This window comes from Oncorhynchus gorbuscha, linkage group LG19 (assembly GCF_021184085.1).
Source record: "Oncorhynchus gorbuscha isolate QuinsamMale2020 ecotype Even-year linkage group LG19, OgorEven_v1.0, whole genome shotgun sequence".
NCBI lineage: Eukaryota > Metazoa > Chordata > Actinopteri > Salmoniformes > Salmonidae > Oncorhynchus > Oncorhynchus gorbuscha.
In genome coordinates this window covers 15862380-15887547 of record NC_060191.1, presented here as the reverse complement: position 1 = coordinate 15887547, position 25168 = coordinate 15862380, and the positions used below count along the sequence as shown (strand labels likewise).

The window sequence follows — 25168 nt, the reverse complement described above, 5'->3', positions numbered from 1 at the left end:
AGGGAATTGAACCCACAACCTTCTGGTTCCAAGACACTAACCAACCATCCCAAATAGGGTAGGTTTGTTACATTACCCCCTCTTTTGGGAAGCGCTATAATGCAGTAGTGGTATAAAACATGTCAAATTCATCCACATGCAAATCTCAGTTCCACTTCAGGAGGGCTAGATCTCAAATACTGTTTGAGGCTTTGGCATCCATTTTGAATTCAACCTGCTGTTTACATACAAATAGTGCCACTGAATTCCCAAGATGAACAGCAGCTTCAACATAATGTTATCCATCTCATGCTAATGCACATTCAAATAAACCCTGACAACCAAATGGCAAGTAACTAGGTCATTTATCACTCTTCCAATCATGACTGAGTGTCTGAGTGCTTTATATGAAACACTTCCTGTCCTGACTACACTATTCTCTATATCTCCTGACTGTGTTGTGTCTCTATATACAGTACAGTAGACCTATAAGGTAGTCAGGTCTGCATATAGTACTTTACCTCTGTTTAGTCTGAGACCTACATCATATAAACCAAACGGTGCCTCTTGGAGTGTATTTATAGAATATAGGCTGACTAGCCATTGAATATTTGATTTCATATTTGAGGCACTAAATCAAAGATGAGAGTCATTCTGTGTAGAGCACCTCAGAGGTGCAGGTTTGTGTGATGTTAACCACATACTGACTCTGGACAAACACAGAGAGTTTTCTAAACAAATGTCAGATGATAAGTAGATCATTGAGGACAATCATTTCTAAGGATATGTGAAGTCGACATACAGCTGAAGTTGTGATTTTCTTTTCATTGCACACACATAGGCTAGAGGCTTATACCTAGACACAGATACAACATGATGTGTCACACGCACGCATGCACACAACACGGGCACGCACAACACACACACACAGGTACAATCACACACACAGGTACAATCACACACACACACGCACACGCACGCACGCACGCACACGCACGCACGCACACACACACACACGCACGCACGCACGCACGCACGCACGCACGCACACACACACACACACACACACACACACACACACACACACACACACACACACACACACACACACACACACACACACACACACACACACACGTTAGGATGAAGATAACACTATGACTGATCAATCCTCCACACACACAGACGGCTTTTATAAAAGCAGAAAAATATGAATAATAATAATACTGTCTTTGAGGAGATCATGTGGACATGCTGCAATAAACGTCTTTATCTTTAAAGTGACATAGATCATTCTGTATTTTTTAAATACATATATATATATATAAGTTATGTAAGGGTGTTATACTGTGAGTGTTATCATCATAGGGTTGAAATAGTACTAATAAAAGTTAATCCAATCAAAATATTTTAGAGATCTATTCGAAGATCCGTGACACGGAAAAATATTTACTTATTCAGTTATGTTTCCGATTTTCAGTTGTTCAAGTTGTATTTTACAAGTTAGTGAAGATTAGTTTGTATGTATACAGTATATTCAATAATCAGCATGTAGGCTTTGCACAGGTGAGAAATTAGATTAGCTTTTTTATATCATCAAGTACAATACAACGACCATTCTATACACGAAACACATTCAACCTTTGAGAGGAGACTTAAAACCTTACACATGCAATATTTACAATGCTGAACCTCGTCAGCAGGGTCAGAAGCGAGTGTTAGTGTGTGTGTGTGTGTGTGTGTGTGTGTGTGTGTGTGTGTGTGTGTGTGTGTGTGTGTGTGTGTGTGTGTGTGTGTGTGTGTGTGTGTGTGTGTGTGTGTGTGTGTGTGTGTGTGTGTGTGTGTGTGTGTGTGTGTGTGTGTGTGTGTAGAAACAGAAACAAATACTGCTTTTAGTATTGCCTAAATGGGTGTTACGGCTCCACACAACAGAGCTTAACGAGCATTGCGGTCGAGATCGAGATCGAGATCGAGATTGAGATCGTGATTGAGAGTGGAGGCAAATCTCTTCAGTGGTAGAATTTTACATAATCCTTGATATTTCATCACTTACATCAGTTGAATGACAATATAGCAAATCATTTAGGCCCCTCAAACACTAATGTATTCATACTGTATTCATCATGATTCATATACTGTACTTATCAACATCTATATCTCTATCTTACCATATGGCTTTTAACTTTCATATTACTCTCATATTCATTTTAGCATTAAAAAACATCTTAGAATTGTGGAAGTGTTTAGAAAGAGAAAGGCCATCGTTTGAAGTTGAAGATGGATGTACTTTCTATGTGTTCCAACAACTGATTGATGTGTTGGTGAACTTAACACGGCTCCTATTTGTGCTTCTCTTATTAAATATCCTAAAAGCTTTTAGATGTAGTCCACTGAACTCAATGTACCATTCATGGTGTCTGTCACGACGGTCAGTTAATACACTGAGGTAGAGATGTCTTTTGTTAAGCAAAATGTATCTGCACACCTCCTCTTGTAACACATAGCGGCTACAGGAGTTTTAACCACCAGCGAAGTCTTATTCACTGTAAATCTAGGCTAGAGCAACATAGCTTCAAGCAACTAAAGACAGATGGCGTCATGGCACAGTCCTGGAGATGGTGGTACAGTGAGTTAATAGTTAGTGAAGTTCTCGCAGGACCATTTTAGGGCAGTCAGAGAGACCAATGGCAATAGGGTAGGCTATTAGAACACATCAACCCATGCCTTGACATCATATCCAGTGCTGTGGATGGATGCGAGTGGGTTAATTTGTGAAGTGTCTGTTTTAGGCTGGAGCAAATAACCAGAACTGCATGTCTACTGTACTGTGAGATCACCATACTAGGCATCAGAGCCATGGAACACATCTACAGTTGGCTCAAGGCTTCCGGTATGTAGTTCATAGACGACTGTAATGCATGTAGATGTGTGTATGCAAGGAATAGTCTGACATGGGTCTGTTCTATTATCTCAGGGAAGACTATACTTTCATACTGTACTTTTATAAGTCATCATGGGGTATAAAGGCTGACCCATAATCTATAAATGAGAAGTCAAGAGGGCAGGACCTATAGTAAAACTACATCTATCGGCCAGATGAAACCATGCCGTAATACTGTACTTCACCACCTGCTGCAAGCAAGAGAGGGAGGAAAAGAGGGAGTACAGAAGGAAGGAAGGACAGAAGGAAAGACAGAAGGAAAGACAGAAGTAAAGAAGGACATAGAGGAGGGAGGATTTCTTTTTTAAATGTTAGGACTAAGCCAATGACATCACTCACCAGACCCCTCCTCCTCTCCCTCTCCCACTCTCATAGTTGTAGTCAGCACAATAACAATCAGCACTACATTTCCCAAGATTCACTGGGGATTGCTTAAAGTGCTGAGGTGTGTCCTTGGGGTCTTCAGGTGCTGGGGTGAGGTCAAGGATCAAAACAAGCTCTTTCTCTTGGATTAAACTGATTCTAAAGATCCACTGGGACAGTCAGTCAGAGTTGGCCAACACCTTATAACCAATACAGTCTCTCACGTAGCTGGGAGCGCAATCACATGAGACATCCATTTTAAACAAAAGTTAGACTTAGTTTAGCAGAAGGAATTGATGTTAGAGTTTAGCATTCAGGTGTTAGTGTTGCTGGGGATCCTTTGTGTCAGGATGTTTTATCATTCAAACATTCTAGATGTTTCTATAGGACGGCAGAGGTCCAGCAGGAACATTTCCAGATTCCCGGATTCCCAGGTTTCAGGAAAACTACTAGAGAATGTCACAAGGAGAAGGAATCCAGTCCAGTTTGATAGAAAGGTGATTTAAATTCATCCAGTTTGACGAGAACGTTATGCCATAGTCACTTTTATAAGTCCTTGGGGGGGATAAATCATGTCATTGGTTTCATCATATGAAATAAAAAATGTCAGTTGCAAATTCACGAGCTGTTTGTGCTTTTTTTTGGGTCTGTTTTTCCACATGCTGAGATTAGAGCAGGCGTCATCAATGCTTTTATCATTCCACAAATGGAGTAGATGGTCATAGATGTAGTTGAACTAGATTGAGTAATGTTCACTTGCCATTTATTTGTTCCTATATCTATGTAAAAGGGTGTGGAACCATTCTGCACACCTCTGAACGTCAAATATATCTAAAGAAGCTAGGTTTAACATTTTACTTGTAAACTCTGCAACTGATTTTGTTGGCAGACCGGCAGTCATGCTCTAGTTTACACACTAAAAAAAGAGTATGCAGCATAGAAAGTTCAAAAAGAAACAACTACAGCTAAAACGTCTGACAAAATGGACTCGCTTGCTTATATTTCCTATCTTGTGAAAAGTATCTGTGAATTGAAAAAAGTATCTCAAAGATAATGTTAGTGTTAGGTACAGGTGAGTTAGCTATCATAACAACCTACAGCATGTTCGAGCATTAGAAGTGTTAAATCGAAGTCCCAGCCTCGATAGTAGCAGTGATTTCTTCCTTATTTGGTAAGGGGGGTGTTCGATTGTCAGTCTACAGTGGTGGAGAAGGAAAGGATAATGGGTCTGTGGGGTTTCCCTTGGAGGAGTGCAGGGACTGTTCTCAGGTTGCGGTGGTGGCGGTGTTGTCCTCAGCTGGGGCGTCCATTTTGGCCTCAAGGGCTGGACTACTTGGGGCGGTCACCTCCACTTCAGGGGTTTTAGGAGGGGTTGCCTTGGCGACAGGGCTTTCGATCAGACCCACTGGGGCCGGAGAAGTGTCAGGTTTGGATTCAGGTGCTGGTGGTTCAGGTGTGCCATTGGTGGTCGGAGCAGGTTCAGGGCTCAGCATTGGGGTTGGGGTCGGAGTCTGGATTGGTGTCACAGGCTTGGGGGATTCTGGGGTTGGTGTCACCAGCTTGGGGGGTTCAGGGGTTGATGGTTGGGGTGCAGTTAGTTTGGAGACAGGGGTCAGGGGTGGGGTTGGCTTAGAGGACACCGGGCTTGGAGACACAGCAATAGGTGTTTTGGCTGGTTCAGGTGTTTTCAATTCAGGTGTTTTCGGTTCAGGAGTTTTAAAATCGGGAGTTTTGGTTGGTTCAGGTGTTTTCAATTCAGGTATTTTCGGATCAGGAGTTTTCAATTCAGGAGTTTTGGCTGGATCAGGTGTTTTGGCAATGGGGCTTGGAGCCTGCTTGGAGACCGGGCTTGGGATTGGGCTGAGTTTGGTCTCAACGGGTTTGGTTATGGTCAACTTTGGTTCAGGAGCTGGTTCAGGAATTTTTTTGATCTCGGGAACCGGGCTAGGTTTGGTAACCGGGGGTGGGCTTGGCTTGGTTTCTGGGACGAAGGTAACACTCTCAGTCTCAGCCTCTGATTCTGGAATCTGGTCGGGGACGTCAGTGTCAGTGTCCAATGGGAGGCCAGTGGTGTTAAACTCCACCCCTGAGTCACTGGTCTCCAGGTTACCACCTGCCACCTCCTTAGACGACACCTCCAGACCCTGCAGTCAACACACAGAGGTCAGAGGAGAGAGGTCAGGGTGAAGACAGGAGAGTGGGTGAGGATAAGCAAAGAGATTTTAACAGTTATTTTGACAGTATTCCCCTTCCGTTCTTCTAATTCATTCCCTCAACTCGACAGAAAACCACTGCTTCACTAATACTTACTTTAATGTCCACCTCAGTGCTCTGAGACTTCTCTGTGATGTCGATGGACTGGGCTATAGACTCCTCAAACTGAGTAATGTTCTTCACCACCTGGAAACCACACATACATGTCATGTCAAGTGCTGAGCATCATACAGGGAACAGGGTGCCAATTGAGACATCACCAGTGTCTCTGTCTGCGTGGTACCTGTCTGAAGGCATCTCCCTCGTCCTCCTTGCCTGCGTTTTGGGCAATCTTCTCGATGGCTCGGGCCTTGGCTGCCCTCTTCTTCTGCTTGACCAGGCAGGACAGCAGACACACCAACAGCAGGAGAACCAGGAAGCCCACCAGTGCTATGATTGCCACGTAGAGGGACGGCAGCTTGTAGGCTGGAGGAGAGAGGGGAGGGAGAGTAGGGAGAAGGGAGAAAGAGGGAATATAGAGATATAGAGGGGGAGTGTGGCGAAGGGGAGAGACAGAGGAGAAGAGGAGAAGAGAAATACACAGAGAAGAGAGAGAGATAAAGGGAGAGGAGATAGAGGTGGTGGAAAGGAGAGATAATGTTAATAAAGTACTATCTCCTCACCCTCCACCGCCCCATAGACGTAAGCCCCCAAATTGTTTTACAGTTGGTCGATGACCCTGAACTGGCCAAGTCCTCCAATCCAGCCCCCTCTCCATCATCCTCCCATCCCTCTCTTCTCCTTACTCCTCTCCTCTGTTCTCCTCTCCTCCCTTCATCCCCCTCTCCTCACCCTCCACTTCCAGGTAGACGTTGGACACAGGAAACCCCAGTATGTCCGTGACCTTGAACTGTCCGACGTCGCTGGCCTTGACCTGGTCCAGGATGACCACAGACGGATCCAGAGAGATCCGCCCCACCAGATCCAGGTCTGCTGGCACCTATCATCAACCAAGAGCCATGGTCGGTTCAAAAGTTCAAACACTTATTGGCAAATAAAAGTAAATCAATTGGATATAAATATTTGGTAAGACTTCACTTCAAGCCACCAGGTATAATGCATTATAAGACTTCTCATAAGCACATATAAGTGATAATGTACTATTACCATCCCACAGTGCGCTATAGGGAGTAGCATTAGGGTAGTATTTGAGTGATTTTAAATCAGCCGTTCCAGTACCGTTAACTCTCCCCCGTCCAGGATCTGTCTGGTTTTTAAGTCGTAGTCGGGCGTGTAGAACAGACGCACCATGGAGGCATTCAGAATCAGGTTGATCTTCAGGGTGCCAGCGTACGGCAGCTTCACAAAGATCTGGTGTTCTGGGAGACAGAGACAGAAAGAGAGAGATGAAGAGAAGAAGAGAGAGGGGGGGGGGTTATTGAATTATGAATTTATGGATTCCATAATGAGAGGAGAGAGGAAGAAGGAGACCAAAGGAAGAGGGATAAAGAGATTGGAAGAGAAGAAGAGCCAGAGGGAGAGAGAGACAGAGACAGGGACAGAGACAGGGACAGAGAGAGAGACAGAGGGACAGAGAGAGAGACAGAGACAGGGACAGAGACAGGGACAGAGGGACAGAGAGAGAGACAGAGGGACAGAGAGACAGAGACAGGGACAGAGACAGAGACAGGGACAGAGAGAGAGACAGAGGGACAGAGAGACAGAGACAGGGACAGAGACAGAGACAGGGACAGAGAGAGAGACAGAGGGACAGAGAGAGAGACAGAGGGACAGAGAGAGAGACAGGGACAGAGAGAGAGACAGAGGGACAGAGAGAGAGACAGAGGGACAGAGAGAGAGACAGAGGGACAGAGAGAGAGACAGAGGGACAGAGAGAGAGACAGAGGGACAGAAAGACAGAGACAGGGACAGAGAGAGAGACAGAGGGACAGAGAGACAGAGGGACAGAGAGAGAGACTGAGGGACAGAGAGGGCATTTAACAAACAAAACATTTCAGAACCCCTGTAGACAGAATAGATAACTCACTTCAGAAAATCCATTTGAAGCTGGAATTGTTAACGGCGAAAACTGCCACGTCGGTTTGCAATACTACAACAACAATGAAGTTACTGCAAACAACAAACACTGTTTTCCCCTCTGACATTATTGCACGCGCGATAGAAGAGCAGAATATGTACTGCAAATGTTTTACCAGGTTGTGCGGCTCTCCTCACCTCTGCTTCGCCAAACAAGACAAATACCATAACAACAGCGGTAGGGCGGACAGTGGCGCTGATCCCCTACTGCGGATTCCATCTTTAAACCCATTGATGACTAGCATTACAGCCAACTTGCAGCAGGTTGGAAATAAACAGAGGAAAGGTCAAGGTTGGCCACAGAAGGTAGAGGGAGGATGAAAACAAACCTTTGACATTTAGGCAGACCTTCCTCATGATCTTCAGGTTCGTGTCTCTGACGGTGTAGCTTCCCTCATCGGCGCCTGTCACGGCGTTGAGGGTGACCCGGCGCTCGTTGACACTCAGGCGCCCCTGGTACCCGTCTCTGGAGAGCCCTCCTCGGGTCATCAGCACCAGGGGCGGCCTGGAGGGTTAATGGAGAACCATAATAGAACTTGCTATCACAACAGTCATGATATTGATCAGAATAACAGAATGATATAATGATGGTGTAACGATAATTATCATATTGATAATGCTATCGCGATAACGATGATGCTATCATGACAACCACAATAGTATCGCAATATCACGATACTACATCGTGATAATCAATGTTGATGGGAGACACTAAATCCTCCTTTGAGGAAAGCAGAGAAGTTTACATTTTGACAGAGAAACAACTGTACCTGGAAGTCAGGTTGGCCTCCACAGCACTGGGCCTATACTCCAGGGTGATGGGAGCCTCCACCCCCGCCAGCTGGATGTGGTAGTTCTCCCCATACTTAATGTTCTGCTCGTTGGAACAGTCTAAAAGACAGAGAAAGGGGTGGGAGAGGCAGGGACGGTTCGATACAGAGACAGAACAAGAGAAAGGAATGAGGGTATAAAAGGGGAGGACAAGGGGAAAGAGAGGGAGACAAGAGATCAGGAAACAGAGAGAGAGAAACAGAAAGGGAAGACAAAAGAATGAGAGAGAACCATGTGAGGAAAACAGAAGAGAATGACAGAGAGGAGAAGAACAAGAGAGAGAAAAGGAGGATAAAGACAGAAGAAAAACAGCAGGGATGGATGGATGGGAGGGATGAACGGACGGATGGGGTGGTTAAATAGCTGCATAATTACTGCCTGGTGTATGAAACACGCTGTTAACTACACACACACCTCCTCTCCACACACTGTTAACTCCACACACACCTCCTCTCCACACACTGTTAACTCCACACACACCTCCTCTCCACACACTGTTAACTACACACACACCTCCTCTCCACACACTGTTAACTACACACACACCTCCTCTCCACACACTGTTAACTCCACACACACCTCCTCTCCACACACTGTTAACTCCATATGGTGCTGTCAAGGCGTCACACAACTAGCCAGCTCCACACAACTAGCCAGCTCCACACAACTAGCCAGCTCCACACAACTAGCCAGCTCCACACAACTAGCCAGCTCCACACAGTTAACTGCATCATTTGATATCAGACAATGCATCAACTGATTTAGCATGTGGCATAAAACCATTGGTTGTTGCGTGCGACTGCTATATAGAGAGAGCCTGGAACGCCAATCCATGCAGAACAAAGCTCAGTCTTCACAGCATCACCGAGTCATCATTCCTCTCTGACTGTGTGTATCTGTGTCCCAAACAGCACACTATTACCTATACCTTTAAAAACAATTTTAACTAGGCAAGTCAGTTAAGAACAAATTCTTATTTACAATGACGGCCTACCCCGGCCAAACCCGGACGACACTAGGCCCAATTGTGCACCACCCTATGGGACTCCCAATCACAGCTGGATGTGATGCAGCCTGGATTCGAACCAGGAACTGCAGTGACTCCTCTTGCACTGAGATGCAGTGTCTTACAGCACTGAGCCACTCGGAAGCACCTATAACTTTCCTTCTTCCAACCCCCCCTCCCAGAGACAACTTTCCTACTTCCAACCCCCCTCCCAGAGACAACTTTCCTATTTCCAACCCCCCTCCCAGAGACAACTTTCCTTCTTCCAACCCCCTCCCAGAGACAACTTCCTACTTCCAACCCCCTCCCAGAGACAACTTTCCTTCTTCCAACCCCCTCCCAGAGACAACTTTCCTTCTTCCAACCCCCTCCCAGAGACAACTTTCCTACTTCCAACCCCCTCCCAGAGACAACTTTCCTTCTTCCAACCCCACTCCCAGAGACAACTTTCCTTCTTCCAACCCCCTCCCAGAGACAACTTTCCTTCTTCCAACCCCCTCCCAGAGACAACTTTCCTTCTTCCAACCTCCCTCCCAGAGACAACTTTCCTTCTTCCAACCCCCTCCCAGAGACAACTTTCCTTCTTCCAACCCCCTCCCAGAGACAACTTTCCTTCTTCCAAACCCCCTCCCAGAGACAACTTTCCTTCTTCCAACCCCCTCCCAGAGACAACTTTCCTTCTTCCAAACCCCCTCCCAGAGACAACTTTCCTTCTTCCAAACCCCCTCCCAGAGACAACTTTCCTTCTTCCAACCCCCTCCCAGAGACAACTTTCCTTCTTCCAACCCCCTCCCAGAGACAACTTTCCTTCTTCCAAACCCCCTCCCAGAGACAACTTTCCTTCTTCCAACCCCCCTCCCAGAGACAACTTTCCTTCTTCCAACACTCGGGCCCCATACCTCTGACGATGAGTGTGATGCGTCGGACCTCTTCCGGCTGTTCGTTGTTCTTCACCGAGTACGTCCCCTCGTCCCCCTCGCCCACGTTCGCTAGGATCAGGTGACTGAGCTGACTGTTGAGCTTGGCACGGTTACCGACCACGGACCCACCCCGCATCAGGACCACCTCAACCCCAGCATTGGCATTACTGGGCTGGAACAAAACCTCTGCAGCCAGGGAGGGCAGCTGCAGATGGAAGTCCTCCCCAAAGAACATGGTCTTCTGGGAGTTTTCTTTACCTGGGAGGTGGTGGGAGGGTGTGTTTAACATTTCCACAGAAATGCATCACAAAGCTTAGTACTATATCATAACTAATGATGCATTGATAACAGATGGCACGGATGCTTACCTTTCAAAGGGGCCGACAGAGCTATGTACAAGGAGAAAAGAGGTTGGTGATATTTCATATTTATGCATAGAAATGTAATTCATCAAATATGTTAGATATATGACCGATAACTATACTGTGTCTTAAGGACCCATAAGAAACAAAAATGAAGGTTGTGTCTATTACTCCTCCTGGTGGATTATTCCACACACTGAACCTGTACACACTGAACCTGTACACATTGAACCTGTTTCTACACTGAACCTGTACACACTGAACCTGTACACACGGAACCTGCACACACGGAACCTGTTTTTACACTGAACCTGTACACACGGAACCTGTACACACTGAACCTGCACACACTGAACCTGTTTTTACACTGAACCTGTACACACTGAACCTGTACACACTGAACATGTAATAATAATAATAATAATATATGCCATTTAGCAGACGCTTTTATCCAAAGCGACTTACAGTCATGTGTGCATACATTCTACGTATGGGTGGTCCCGGGAATCAAACCCACTACCCTGGCGTTACAAGCACCATGCTCTACCAACTGAGCTACAGAAGGACCACGTACACACGAAACCTGTACACAATGAACCTGTACACACTGAACATGTACACACTGAACCTGTTTTTACACTGAACCTGTTTTACACGGGACCTGTACACACTGAACCTGTTTTTAATAATAATATAATAATATATGCCATTTAGCAGACGCTTTTATCCAAAGGACTTACAGTCATGTGTGCATACATTCTATGTATGGGTGGTCCCGGGGATCGAACCCACTACCCTGGCATTACAAGCGCCATGCTCTACCAACTGAGCTATAGAAGGACCTGTACACACTGAACCTGTACATACTAAACCTGTACACACTGAACCTGTTTTTACACTGAACCTGTACACACTGAACCTGTACACACGGAACCTGCACACACGGAACCTGTTTTTACACTGAACCTGTACACACTGAACCTGTACACACGGAACCTGTACACACTGAACCTGTACACACTGAACCTGTTTTTACACTGAACCTGTACACACTGAACCTGTACTCACTGAACATGTACACACGAAACCTGTACACAATGAACCTGTACACACTGAACATGTACACACTGAACCTGTTTTTACACTGAATCTTGACACACTGAACCTGTACACACTGAACCTGTACATACTGAACCTGTACACACTGAACCTGTTTTTACACTGAACCTGTTTTACACTGGACCTGTACACACTGAACCTGTTTTTACACTGAATCTTGACACACTGAACCTGTACATACTAAACCTGTACACACTGAACCTGTTTTTACACTGAATCTTGACACACTGAACCTGTACATACTAAACCTGTTTTACACTGGACCTGCACACACTGAACCTGTACATACTAAACCTGTACACACTGAACCTGTTTTTACACTGAATCTTGACACACTGAACCTGTACATACTAAACCTGTTTTACACTGGACCTGCACACACTGAACCTGTATACACTGAACCTGTTTTTACACTGAACCTGCACACACTGAACCTGTATACACTGAACCTGTTTTTACACTGAACCTGTACACACTGAACCTGTATACACTGAACCGGTTTTAACACTGAACCTGTTTTTACACTGAACCTGTACACACAGAACCTGTTTTTACACTGAACCTGTACACACTGAACCTGTTTTTACACTGAACCTGTTTTTACATTGAACCTGTTTTTACACTGAATCTGTTTTTACACTGAATCTGTTTTTACATTGAACCTGTTTTTACATTGAATCTGTTTTTACATTGAACCTGTTTTTACATTGAACCTGTTTTTACACTGAACCTGTTTTTACACTGAATCTGTACACACTGAACCTGTACACACTGAACCTGTTTTTACACCGAACCTGTTTTTACACTGAACCTGTACACACTGAACCTGTACACACTGAACCTGTTTTTACACTGAACCTGTACACACTGAACCTGTACACACTGAACCTGTTTTTACACTGAACCTGTACACACTGAACCTGTTTTTACACTGAACCTGTACACACTGAACCTGTTTTTACACTGAACCTGTACACACAGAACCTGTTTTTACACTGAACCTGTTTTTACACTGGACCTGTACACACTGAACCTGTTTTTACACTGAACCTGTTTTTACACTGAACCTGTTTTTACACTGAACCTGTACACACTGAACCTGTACACACTGAACCTGTACACACTGAACCTGTTTTTACACTGAACCTGTACACACAGAACCTGTTTTTACACTGATCCTGTACACACTATACCTGCACACACTGAACCTGTACACACACACAAACTACTCTGGACACACACACTACTCTGGACACACACACTGCTCTGGACAGCTCCACACTACTCTGGACAGCTCCACACTACTCTGGACAGCTCCACACTGGTCTGGACAGCTCCACACTACTCTGGACAGCGCCACACTGGTCTGGACAGCTCCACACCACTCTGGACAGCTCCACACCACTCTGGACAGCGCCACACTGCTCTAGACAGCTCCACACTACTCACTGCTCTGGACAGCTCCACACATTTCTGGACAGCTCCACACATTTCTGGACAGCTCCACACTACTCTGGACGCTACTCTGGACAGCTCCACACTGCTCTGGACACTACTCTGGACAGCTCCACACTGCTCTGGACAGCTCCACACTACTCTGGACAGCTCCACACTACTCTGGACGCTACTCTGGACAGCTCCACACTGCTCTGGACACTACTCTGGAGAGCTCCACACTACCCTGGACACTACTCTGGACAGCTCCACACTACTCTGGACCGCTCCACACTACTCACTGCTCTGGACAGCTCCACACTACTCTGGACAGCTCCACACATTTCTGGACAGCTCCACACTACTCTGGACAGCTCCACACTGCTCTGGATAGCTCCACACTACTCTGGACAGCTCCACACTACTCTGGACACTACTCTGGACAGCTCCACACTGCTCTGGACACTACTCTGGAGAGCTCCACACTACCCTGGACACTACTCTGGACAGCTCCACACTACTCTGGACAACTCCACACTACTCTGGACAGCTCCACACTGCTCTGGACAGCTCCACACTACTCTGGACAGCGCTACACTACTCTGGACAGCGCCACACTGCTCTGGACAGCTCCACACTGCTCTAGACAGCGCCACACTACTCTGGACAGCTCCACACTGCTCTGGACAGCTCCACACTACTCTGGACAGCTCCACACTACTCTGGACAGCTCCACACTACTCTGGACAGCTCCACACTACTCTGGACAGCCCCACACTACTCTGGACAGCTCCACACTACTCTGGACAGCTCCACACTGCTCTGGACAGCTCCACACTACTCTGGACAGCCCCACACTACTCTGGACAGCTCCACACTGCTCTGGACAGCGCCACACTGCTCTGGACAGCGCCACACTGCTCTGGACAGCGCCACACTGCTCTGGACAGCTCCACACTGCGCTGGACAGCCCCACACTGCGCTGGACAGCTCCACACTGCTCTGGACAGCTCCACATAACTCAACTGAATCAGAGATGGATGACTGCTACCGTCACATTCCCCCTTTTAGCCTCAATAAAGTATTATCTCATGTGACCTTATCATCACTGGTCATACATCTCTGGGCTTAACGACATACCTGAGCAGAGCAGCAAGCTCAGCACCACCGCCACACTGACTGTCTTCATCTTCATCAGATCTCCTGGCTCTGGAAAGAAGGAGAGATGAAGGGAAGATAAGATAAAGGAAAGATTGAGTATAAACAAAAATGGTGTTTGATAAGTGGCACATTAGAATATAATGCCACTCCATCTCTATCTGTCCCCTCCACATTCTCTTCTCCTCCCTCAGTTGTTCTTTCCGTGTCTCCATCTGATTGTGTTTGGATGGGTGGGGGTGAGAGAGGTGCTCCCTTAGCTAATTCATAGACAATGATAGAATGTTGTGGTGGTGACATCATCTCATGGTGACATCAGCGCATGAAGTGGAGCCGAGAGGATGTCCTTTGGATCACTTAACTTGTCTGACATCACCAGAGGAGTGAATGCAGTGTGTGTGTGTGTGTGTGTGTGTGTGTGTGTGTGTGTGTGTGTGTGTGTGTGTGTGTGTGTGTGTGTGTGTGTGTGTGTGTGTGTGTGTGTGTGTGTGTGTGTGTGTGTGTGTGTGTGTGTGTGTGTGTGTGTGTGTGTGTGTGTGTGTGTGTGTGTGTGTGTGTGTGTGTGTGTGTTCATCAGTCACGTTATATCAGTCACGTCATATCAGTCACGTTATATCAATCAAGTTCAAAGTATTCCAACATGGCCAAGGTTTTTCATCTACCTACGACTGTCAACACATGATTACTTAAAGAAAAATCTGCTCAGTAGATATTTTGCAGCATTGAATCCCTACACCTGATGTCCAGGGGAATTCAATTTGCCACCAATGCAAAATGTTTGATGTTATATTTTGACATGTGCAAACGAGAGGCTCCCAATGGATCCAGACAGGGATTGGTATATTGATTAGGTGTCAGTGAACATGCCTGAATTAAAACAGCCTGGTAATAATTAATGGTAATTGGGACTGGGGGGAGCTGGGTAATTACTTGGCTGGGTTTCAAACAGAGATCCACCTTTTCCTTAAATACAGCCAGTTTGCTACAGCAGGAAAATAATCCTGCAGCAACAGGAAATGTGAATTATCATGTGGATTATAATTAATGGACATTTTTGTAGGGGTTGATACATTTTTCATTAGGGCAAATCAAGTCTGGAATTTCAAAGTGGATATTACAAACTTCGGAATCCCTTTGAAACCTCAAATACATTTCAATATTTTAAATGTCCTGCATAGAAGGAAAGTTATTCTGCAACAGGATGCTTAATCAGGAGTGTAAACACTGTAGGACACTGCGATCCTGAACACTAGAGATGAAAGGAGATAGCATTTCGACACAGGCCTGAACTGTTGGCTGTATGTGTTTGTGTGTCTGTGTGTGTGAAAGAGAGAGGGAATGTGTGTACAAAGCAGGAAGCATTAAGCCACCTGCAGAGACCCGATCTGTTGGCAGGAGCAGAAAACCTGCTGCTCTCATTTGTTAATGAGGACAATTAGCATGTGATAATGTCATAATTCCCCAACCACCATCTCTCTCTGCTACAAGACACTCTTATATAATCTTCTCCTCTCTCTGTTTCTCTCTCTCTCTCCCAGACTCTTACACCCTACACTGGGCAGAGAGCCGAGCAACTATCATAGCCTGAAAGCACAGTCATTTGATTCAATCTGAACCAAAAGACAGGACACAGTGGAGCCCCAGAGGAGAGGGTCCCTCAGACAACACCAGCAACAACCACACATCAGTTGTGACCCCTTGGTACAGCCAAGGTTGATTCTGCGTTGGGACATGACGTTGGGAACACCTTGCTGTGTTCTTATTACCGAAGAATTACATGGTAATAAGAACATGTTTTTCTTAAAACTGTATTGTTGGTTAAGGGCTTGTAATTAAACATTCCACTGTATTCAGCATTTCACTGTTGTATTTGTGACAAATCAAACTGGATTTGATGTTATATCATAATGTGTGAACACAGGCGTGTGAAACATGTTCATATCTTTGTGTTACTACAGCACATAAGGGGAATTATCTGCGCTGTTGTTTTTAGAGGACCTGTGAAGCATATAATCCCAGATCTTCTACTCCATTTAAGGAGGAAAAAATAGTTTTTGGAATCATTTGGGACCAGAAACCTTACATAAAATCACATGTGAAAGGAACACGTGAAAAAACACGTGGTTTATGGACACGTGTGAACACAGGTGTAAACAAATCATGTGAAATATGTCACATGTAAACATTCACATGAGTCAGACACGTAGTTTTCGGACACTTGTGACATTTCACATACATTTTTCATATGTGAACAAATCAAGTGAAAAATGTCATGTGGGAAAAGCAGACATGTGAGTCAGACGTGTTTTTAAAATATTTTTAAAATAAAAATAAAAAGGACAAATTTGACATGTTATTTTTTTGTAAGGGAAACAACACCCTGGTGCCTCACTGGGTTTACAGTGACACACACACACACACACACACACACACACACACACACACACACACACACACACACACACACACACACACACACACACACACACACACACACACACACACACACACACACACACACACACACACACACACACACACACACACACACACACACACGCCTCCTCTCCTTTGGGCTTTTTAACCATGGGCTGCCGGACTGGGCCATCTGCTATCCTTCACTCCCTCCCTCTTTTATTCCCTTCCTCTTTCTGTATCTCTCTCTTCCTGTCCCCTATTCACCTAGACTTCTCTATATGTCACTCGCTCTTCCTTCCTCAGTCCCTCTCTATCTGTCACTCTCTCTTCCTCCCTCAGTCCCTCTCTATCCAGTCCAGCTCTATCTGTCACTCTCTCTTCCTTCATCAGTCCCTCTCTATCTGTCACTCTCTCTTCCTCCCTCGGTCCCTCTCTATCCAGTCCAGCTCTATCTGTCACTCTCTCTTCCTTCATCAGTCCCTCTCTATCTGTCACTCTCTCTTCCTCCCTCAGTCCCTCTCTATCCAGTCCAGCTCTATCTGTCACTCTCTCTTCCTTCCTCAGTCCCTCTCTATCAGTCCCTCTCTCAGTCCCTCTCTATCAGTCCCTCTATCAGTCCCTCTAAATCAGTCCCTCTCTATCAGTCCCTAGCTCAGTCCCTCTCTATCAGTCCCTCTCTCAGTCCCTCTCTATCAGTCCCTCTCTATCAGTCCCTCTCTATCAGTCCCTCTCTATCAGTCCCTCTCTATCAGTCCCTCTCTATCTGTCCCTCTCTATCAGTCCCTATCTATCAGTCCCTCTCTATCAGTCCCTCTCTCAGTCCCTCTCTATCAGTCCCTCTCTATCAGTCCCTCTCTATCAGTCCCTCTCTATCAGTCCCTCTCTATCAGTCCCTCTCTGTCCCTCTCTCTCAGTCCCTCTCTCTCAGTCCCTCTCTCAGTCCCTCTCTATCAGTCCCTCTAAATCAGTCCCTCTCTATCAGTCCCTAGCTCAGTCCCTCTCTATCAGTCCCTCTCTCAGTCCCTCTCTATCAGTCCCGCTCTCTCTGTCCCTCTCTATCAGTCCCTCTCTATCAGTCCCTCTCTATCAGTCCCTCTCTCAGTCCCTCTCTCTCAGTCCCTCTATATCAGTCCCTCTCTATCTGTCCCTATCTATCAGTCCCTCTCTATCAGTCCCTCTCTATCAGTCCCTCTCTATCAGTCCCTCTCTCAGTCCCTCTCTATCAGTCCCTCTCTCTCAGTCCCTCTCTATCAGTCCCTCTCTACCAGTCTCTTTATTCCTCATTCTATTTCCTGTTCTGTCTCTCTATCAGTCTCTTTATTCCTCATTCTATTTCCTGTTCTGCCTCAGTCTCTTTATTCCTCATTCTATTTCTCTCATCAGTCCCATTCTCTATCAGTCTTTATTCCTCTCTATCAGTCCCTCTCTACCAGTCCCTCTCTATCAGTCCCTCTCTGTCCCTCTCTCTCAGTCCCTCTCTACCAGTCCCTCTCTATCAGTCCCTCTCTGTCCCTCTCTCTCAGTCCCTCTCTATCAGTCCCTCTCTATCTGTCATGTATTTCACTCTCTTTTTACAGCCACCCTCATTATTTTATTTTCCTGCCTCCCTCTTTCTCTATTTCTTCCCACATCTCTTATTCTCTTTCCTTCCCTGCATCATCTTCTCATCAATCTTCCAATTTGTCCAGTTCTCTCTTTTTTTCTGTCTGACTTTCTCTCCTCTCCTGCTTTCTGTCCTTCTATCTTTTCTCATTATATTTCCTGTTCTGCCTCATGCCACTCTCTCTATCCCTCTCTTCTCTCTCTTTATTCCTCATTCTATTTCCTGCTCTGCCTCATGCCACTCTCTCTATCCCTCTCTTCTCTCTCTTTATTCCTCATTCTATTTCCTGTTCTGCCTCATGCCACTCTCTCTATCCCTCTCTCTCTCTTTATTCCTCATTCTATTTCCTGCTCTGCCTCATCTCTGCCACTCTCTTCTCTTCTCTCTCTTTATTCCTCATTTCTGTTCTGCCTCTTCTATTCTCTTTATTCCTATTTGTTCTGCCTCTGCCTCTTTATTCCTCATTATATTTCTCTCTATCCCTCTCTTCTCTCTCTTTATTCCTCATTCTATTTCCTGTTCTGCCTCATGCCACTCTCTCTATCCCTCTCTTCTCTCTCTTTATTCCTCATTCTATTTCCTGCTCTGCCTCATGCCACTCTCTCTATCCCTCTCTTCTCTCTCTTTATTCCTCCACTCTCTCTATCCCTCTCTTCTCTCTCTTTATTCCTCATTCTATTTCCTGTTCTGCCTCATGCCACTCTCTCTATCCCTCTCTTCTCTCTCTTTATTTCTCTTTATTCCTCATTCTATTTCCTCTCTCTGCCTCATGCTGCCTCATGCCACTCTCTCTATCCCTCCTTCTCTCTCTTTATTCCTCATTCTATTTCCTGCTCTGCCTCTCTCTATCTTTATTCCTCATTCTATTTCCTCTCTCTCTTTATTCCTCATTCTATTTCCTGTTCTGCCTCATGCCACTCTCTCTATCCCATTCTATTTCTTCTCTCTCTTTATTCCTCATTCTATTTCCTGTTCTGCCTCATGCCACTCTCTCTATCCCCTATTTCTGTTCTGCCTTCTCTCATTCTATTTCCTGTTCTGCCTCTCTTTATTCCTCATTCTATTTCCTGTTCTTCCTCATTCTATTTCCTGTTCTGCCTCATCATCTATCTCTCTTCTCTCTCTCTATTCCTCATTCTATTTCTGTTCTGCCTCTCTCTCTTTATTCCTCATTCTATTTCCTGTTCTGCCTCATGCCACTCTCTCTATCCCTCTCTTCTCTCTCTTTATTCCTCATTCTATTTCCTGCTCTGCCTCATGCCACTCTCTCTATCCCTCTCTTCTCTCTCTTTATTCCTCATTCTATTTCCTGTTCTGCCTCATGCCACTCTCTCTATCCCTCTCTTCTCTCTCTTTATTCCTCATTCTATTTCCTGTTCTGCCTCATGCCACTCTCTCTATCCCTCTCTTCTCTCTCTTTATTCCTCATTCTATTTCCTGTTCTGCCTCTCTTTATGCCATTCTATTTCCTGTTCATGCCACTCTCTCTATCCCTCTCTTCTCTCTCTTTATTCCTCATTCTATTTCCTGCTCTGCCTCTCTCTTTATTCTCATTCTATTTCCTCTCTGCCTCATGCCACTCTCTCTATCCCTCTCTTCTCTCTCTTTATTCCTCATTCTATTTCCTGTTCTGCCTCATGCCATCCCTCTCTCTCTCTATCCCTCTCTTCTCTCTCTTTATTCCTCATTCTATTTCCTGTTCTGCCTCATGCCACTCTCTCTATCCCTCTCTTCTCTCTCTTTATTTCCCATTCCATTTCTGCTATGCCTCCTCTGTCCTTCCCTCTCATTCTTCTTTTCTCCCCACCCTCTCTTTCTCTCCCTCCCTCTCTCTTTCTCCTCTCATGCCCCCTTTCACCCTCTCCTCCTCCTTATCTTACAAAATCTCAGCTCCAGCAGCATCCCACTCTGAACTCAAAGACTGTCTGTCTTCATCTGAGATGTGGGATTTGTTCCAAATGATACCCTATTTATTCCACTACTTTTGACCAGGGTCCATACGGCTCTGATCAAAAGTAGGGCACTATATAGGGAATAGGGTGCCTTTTGGGATGCAGCCTCTGAGTCTCTGGTCACTGAGAAGGGAGAGAGGAGGAGGTATAGACAGGCCTTTGTTGAGCTCCTTTAAAGAGGCGGAAAAGCCTTCAATGACTGCAGATGCATGAACCCCACAAAGATGTCTCTGTCTGTCTGTCCTTCATTCCTTCACTTTCACATCGTTTCCTTCGTTCTCCTTGAGTTACATAACCCCAGTGGTTGGTGCATCTATCCCCTAATACCTCTGTCACTGTAATGAAGGCAAAGTATCCAGTCAGGCTGCAAGGAAATGCACACCCCAAACACACACACACACTAGATACAATACACACATACACATGCACACACACTTGTCCATAAATCACGTAGACACAAACACACATGACCAATATTCACTTCCTCTCTCCCTCTTTCCCTCCTCTCCTCCCTCATCAGAAAATACATTTTTAAATCATGAAGTGTCGGAAAAGCAAAAGGTATCACTGCGCCAACAGAACAGTACACAGGCTGAATGTTTACTTTAGGTGGTTTACTGGAGGTCATGGGTTTCTGGTTAGTTAAAATGACAATGGGTGCATCTCAATAGTCTCTCTTAGTCACCTTTCCTTCATCTACTCTGATGAGTGTAAACCTACTTGATAGGTGAAAGCAGATTCACAACAATACACATCAACCATATTGCTTTCATCAATTTTGTGGCAAGGAGACGGATAAAGGAAAGGAGACAAGGGGAAGAAGCCACTTTAGACTGTTGAGATGCAGCCCTGGGCTGCCTGCTTGGAAGTGTTGTGTAAATCAAAATGGATGATGGATGAGGTCTCATACCACACAGACATAGACTGACTCTTCATTTATCCACCGCCTTTCCTTCTTTGAGTACTCTAAAAAATATTCTCTCTATCTCTCTCCCTGTCTAGGTCCATGTCTCTATCTCACTGTACAGTTGAAGTCGGAAGTTTACATACACCTGAGCCAAATACATTTGAACTCAGTTTTTCACAATTCCTGACATTTAATCCCGGGAAAAATTCCCTGTCTTAGGTCAGTTACGATCACCACTTTATTTTAAGAATGTGAAATGTCAGAATGGTAGTAGAGAGAATTCATATTTATATAATGAATATTTCAGCTTTTATTTCTTTCATCACGTTCCCAGTGGGTCAGAAGTTTACATACACTCAATTAGTATTTGGTAGCATTGCCTTTAAATTGTTTAACTTAGGTCAAACGTTTCAGGTAGCCTTCCACAACTTTCCCACAATAAGTTGGGGGAATTTTGGCCCATTCATCTGGACAGAGCTGGTGTAACTGAGTCAGGTTTGTAGGCCTCTTTGCTCGCACACGCGTTTTCAGTTCCATCCACAAATGTTCTATAGGATTGAGGGGCTTTGTGATGGCCACTCCAATACCTTGACTTTGTTGTCCTTAAGCCATTTTGACACAACATTGGAAGTATGCTTGGGGTCATTGTCCATTTGGAAAACCCACTTGTGACCAAGCTTTAACTTCCTGATTGATGTCTTGAGATGTTGCTTCAGTATATCCACATAATTTTCCATCCTCATAATGCCATCTATTTTGTGAAGTGCACCAGTCCCTCCTGCAGCAAAGCACCCCCACAACATGATGCTGTCACCCCCGTGCTTCACGGTTGGGATGGTGTTCTTCGGCTTGCAAGCCACCCCCTTTCTCCTCCAAACATAACGATGGCCATTATGGCCAAACCGTTCTATTTTTGCTTCATCAGACCAGTGGACATTTCTCCAGAAAGTACAATCTTTGTCCCCATGTGCAGTTGCAAACCGTAGTCTGGCTTTTTTATGGTGGTTTTGGAGCAGTGGCTTCTTCCTTGCTAAGCAGCCTTTCAGGTTATGTCGATATAGGATACATTTTACTGTGGATATAGATACTTTTGTACCTGTTCCTCCAGCATCTTCAGCAAGGTCCTTTGCTGTTGTTCTGGGATTGATTTGCACTTTTCACACCGAAGTACGTTCATCTCTAGGAGACAGAACGCGTCTCTTTCCTGAGCGGTATGACGGCTGCGTGGTCCCATGGTGTTTATACTTGCGTAATATTGTTTGTACAGATGAATGTGGTACCTTCAGGTGTTTGGAAATTGCTCCCAAGGATGAACCAGACTTGTGGAAGTCCACAATTTTTTTCTGAGGTCTTGGCTGATTTTCCCATGATGTCAAGCAAAGAGGCACTGAGTTTGAAGGTGGGCCTTGAAATTCATCCACAGGTACACCTCCAATTGACTCAAATGATGTCAAATAGCCTATCAAAAGCTTCTAAAGCCATGACATAATTTCCTGGAATTTTCCAAGCTGTTTAAATGCACAGTCAACTTGTATACAATTGTTGGAAAAATGACTTGTGTCATGCACAAAGTAGTTGTCCCAACCGACTTGCCAAAACTATAGTTTGTTAACAAGAAATTTGTGGAGTGGTTGACAAACGAGTTTTAATGACTCCAACCTAAGTCTATGTAAACTTCTGACTTCAACTGTATTTCTCTTTCTCCCCCTCTCTCTGTGTATTTCTCTCTATCCCTCTTTCTCTCAATCACTCTCTGTCTTTCTCTCTCTGTATTTCCCCGTCTCAGTCTCTCACTCTCTCTTATATATATGAAAGGAGTGGACAGGTTTCCACCGTATTGCATTCACCTGTCAGATTGTGTCAGATCAGAGGTCCTTCTGTAGCTCAGTTGGTAGAGCATGGCGCTTGTAACGCCAGGGTAGTGGGTTCGATCCCCGGGACCACCCATACGTAGAATGTATGCACACATGACTGTAAGTCGCTTTGGATAAAAGCGTCTGCTAAATGGCATATATTATTATATTATTATTATTATTTAGGTCATGGGGGGGAAGAGTGCTACAGTAAATGTCCTTATCCTCAACTCATCACTGTCTTTCAAGTGAGGACGTGGAAAGACAACTCACAGATGAGATGTAGCTTCATCATTTCCTAATTGTGACAGTTGAAAATAGGCCATTAGAGAAGGTAGCAATACATCATTCAGCATCACTTCCAGGTTACAGTCTTCCAATAAAAATATATATGTGCCAAATTAGAGACAGACAGCAAAAACAAAATAGGTGTGTAATGTGTTTCTATCATAACCAGAACATATGAAAACAACAACAGTCACAAGACATGGGAATATTCCCACATCTTTTGATTAGTCTCTTGTGTACAAGACAAACACGTGTTCACAAAATCCCAACAGATAAACCTCAGAGGATAAAAAGGTTTGAATAGCAGTGACATCCCTTAACAGCGATCAGGTGATGACTGATGACCAGCAGCGCACACTGTACTGTACTGCCATGTACCTGAACTGTTGGCAATGGTAACATGCAGGCAGCGCAGACTCAGGCCACCATATGTCATCAACATATAAGCCGCGGGGGCGACACTGCACAGCACCGGAGGCAGCAGCGCGCCGGTACAAGCCGCAGGAGCATATCGTTCAATTTATAATGGATGGATGCTTTAAAAATAAAGGATTCAGTATTGGCTAAACCATTCGATAGAAAAAAATAGTCCTACATATTAAGATATACTGATTGGTAGACAGGATCCGTAGATTACTAATTTGCATTGATTAGATGTGTATTATGCATCAATAAGCTTACAGTGCCAAACCGAGTCAAACAATTCATCTCTACATGAATTAACAGGTACTGCGAATTAAGGCGACATGTTGCATTCCATGATGGGAATATTCTCGGATATTTCAAATAACATAGCCTATTGCATATACCTGTTAGGCTACATTGTTTCAGTGAGTTTTTCTGGTCATAGGCTATGGCTCAAATTCTGAAGCAATATCTTACATTAGGCTATAGGCCTAATCTAAATGGGCATAAATAGGGACAGGCATTGGACCGGCACGAGCCTATCCAACCTGTGTAGTTTAATGATTGCACCCGTGTGTGGCATTCTGTAGAGCAGACTGTGAAATCAGCATAATGCATTATTGAAGACGTGTCCCATCATACCACCATCCCGATGATGCGCATAGTCTGTTTAATCGTTCCCCCCAATAAACGTAACAACCTAATCACAATTGTCTCACCTTTCATCTTCTCCGGAACAAGCACGCCCTGTTTTCATCCAATATAGCCCTTACCGGATAATAATCGGCTATTAACCGAACATCTCAATATGCAGGAAAGCCAACAGACACCCTCACGAGCATCTCACCAAAAACTGCAGAATTTAACCCGTCACGCACCAGGCGGCGAATTTATTTGAATAATCTCATCACATCCACCACATGTAAAAAAATATTGAAAAAATTATCCCCTTAGCTTACTCACCTTTAAATTCACACTACCTCCTCCGTATTGACAGAGTATGCAACGTTATAACGTGTTTGTAGGAGGAGTAATATGTAGCCTAGCCTATTGATGCATGTATTTCTCTCCGTTCTTGGTGTCACCCTCCCTCGCAATCGCGCCCCTCAAGAGCAGCACTTGACGACTGGGGCTGAACATTTGGAAGATGCTCAGAATATGTCGGCTTTTGCTCTCGGTCGGAGCCGCTCGACTATTCTCGGTAAACACCGGATTCGATTGCCCCAAGCAAGGCAACGATTGCTTGTTGGTCTTTTTATCCGAAGTGGTTTATTTTCCTTATAATAAAACATAATAGCTGTATTGTGTATAGGCTATTCAGCCGAGACGTAGAAGTGAA

General features: G+C 45.0%; 1 protein-coding gene across 2 annotated transcripts; it reads right to left on the bottom strand.

Moving 5' to 3' along the window:
- Window positions 1–1151: 1151 nt before the first annotated feature.
- Window positions 1152–24983, bottom strand: LOC124004637 (regulation of nuclear pre-mRNA domain-containing protein 2-like). Of its 2 annotated transcripts, none has more exons than XM_046313293.1 (11): window positions 24793–24983; window positions 14386–14454; window positions 10699–10719; window positions 10310–10588; window positions 8344–8464; window positions 7903–8078; window positions 6716–6855; window positions 6329–6476; window positions 5781–5962; window positions 5594–5683; window positions 1152–5427 (listed from the first exon to the last, which is right to left on the bottom strand). In XM_046313293.1, exons 2-11 carry the CDS (start codon window positions 14438–14440, stop codon window positions 4549–4551), a joined length of 2091 nt encoding a protein of 696 aa, XP_046169249.1. In that variant the 5' UTR covers window positions 14441–14454; window positions 24793–24983; the 3' UTR covers window positions 1152–4548. The 2 variants fall into 2 exon arrangements, with proteins under 2 accessions (XP_046169249.1, XP_046169248.1); XM_046313292.1 differs by lacking the exon at window positions 24793–24983 and adding an exon at window positions 24549–24698.
- Between the last annotated feature and the right edge of the window lie 185 nt (window positions 24984–25168).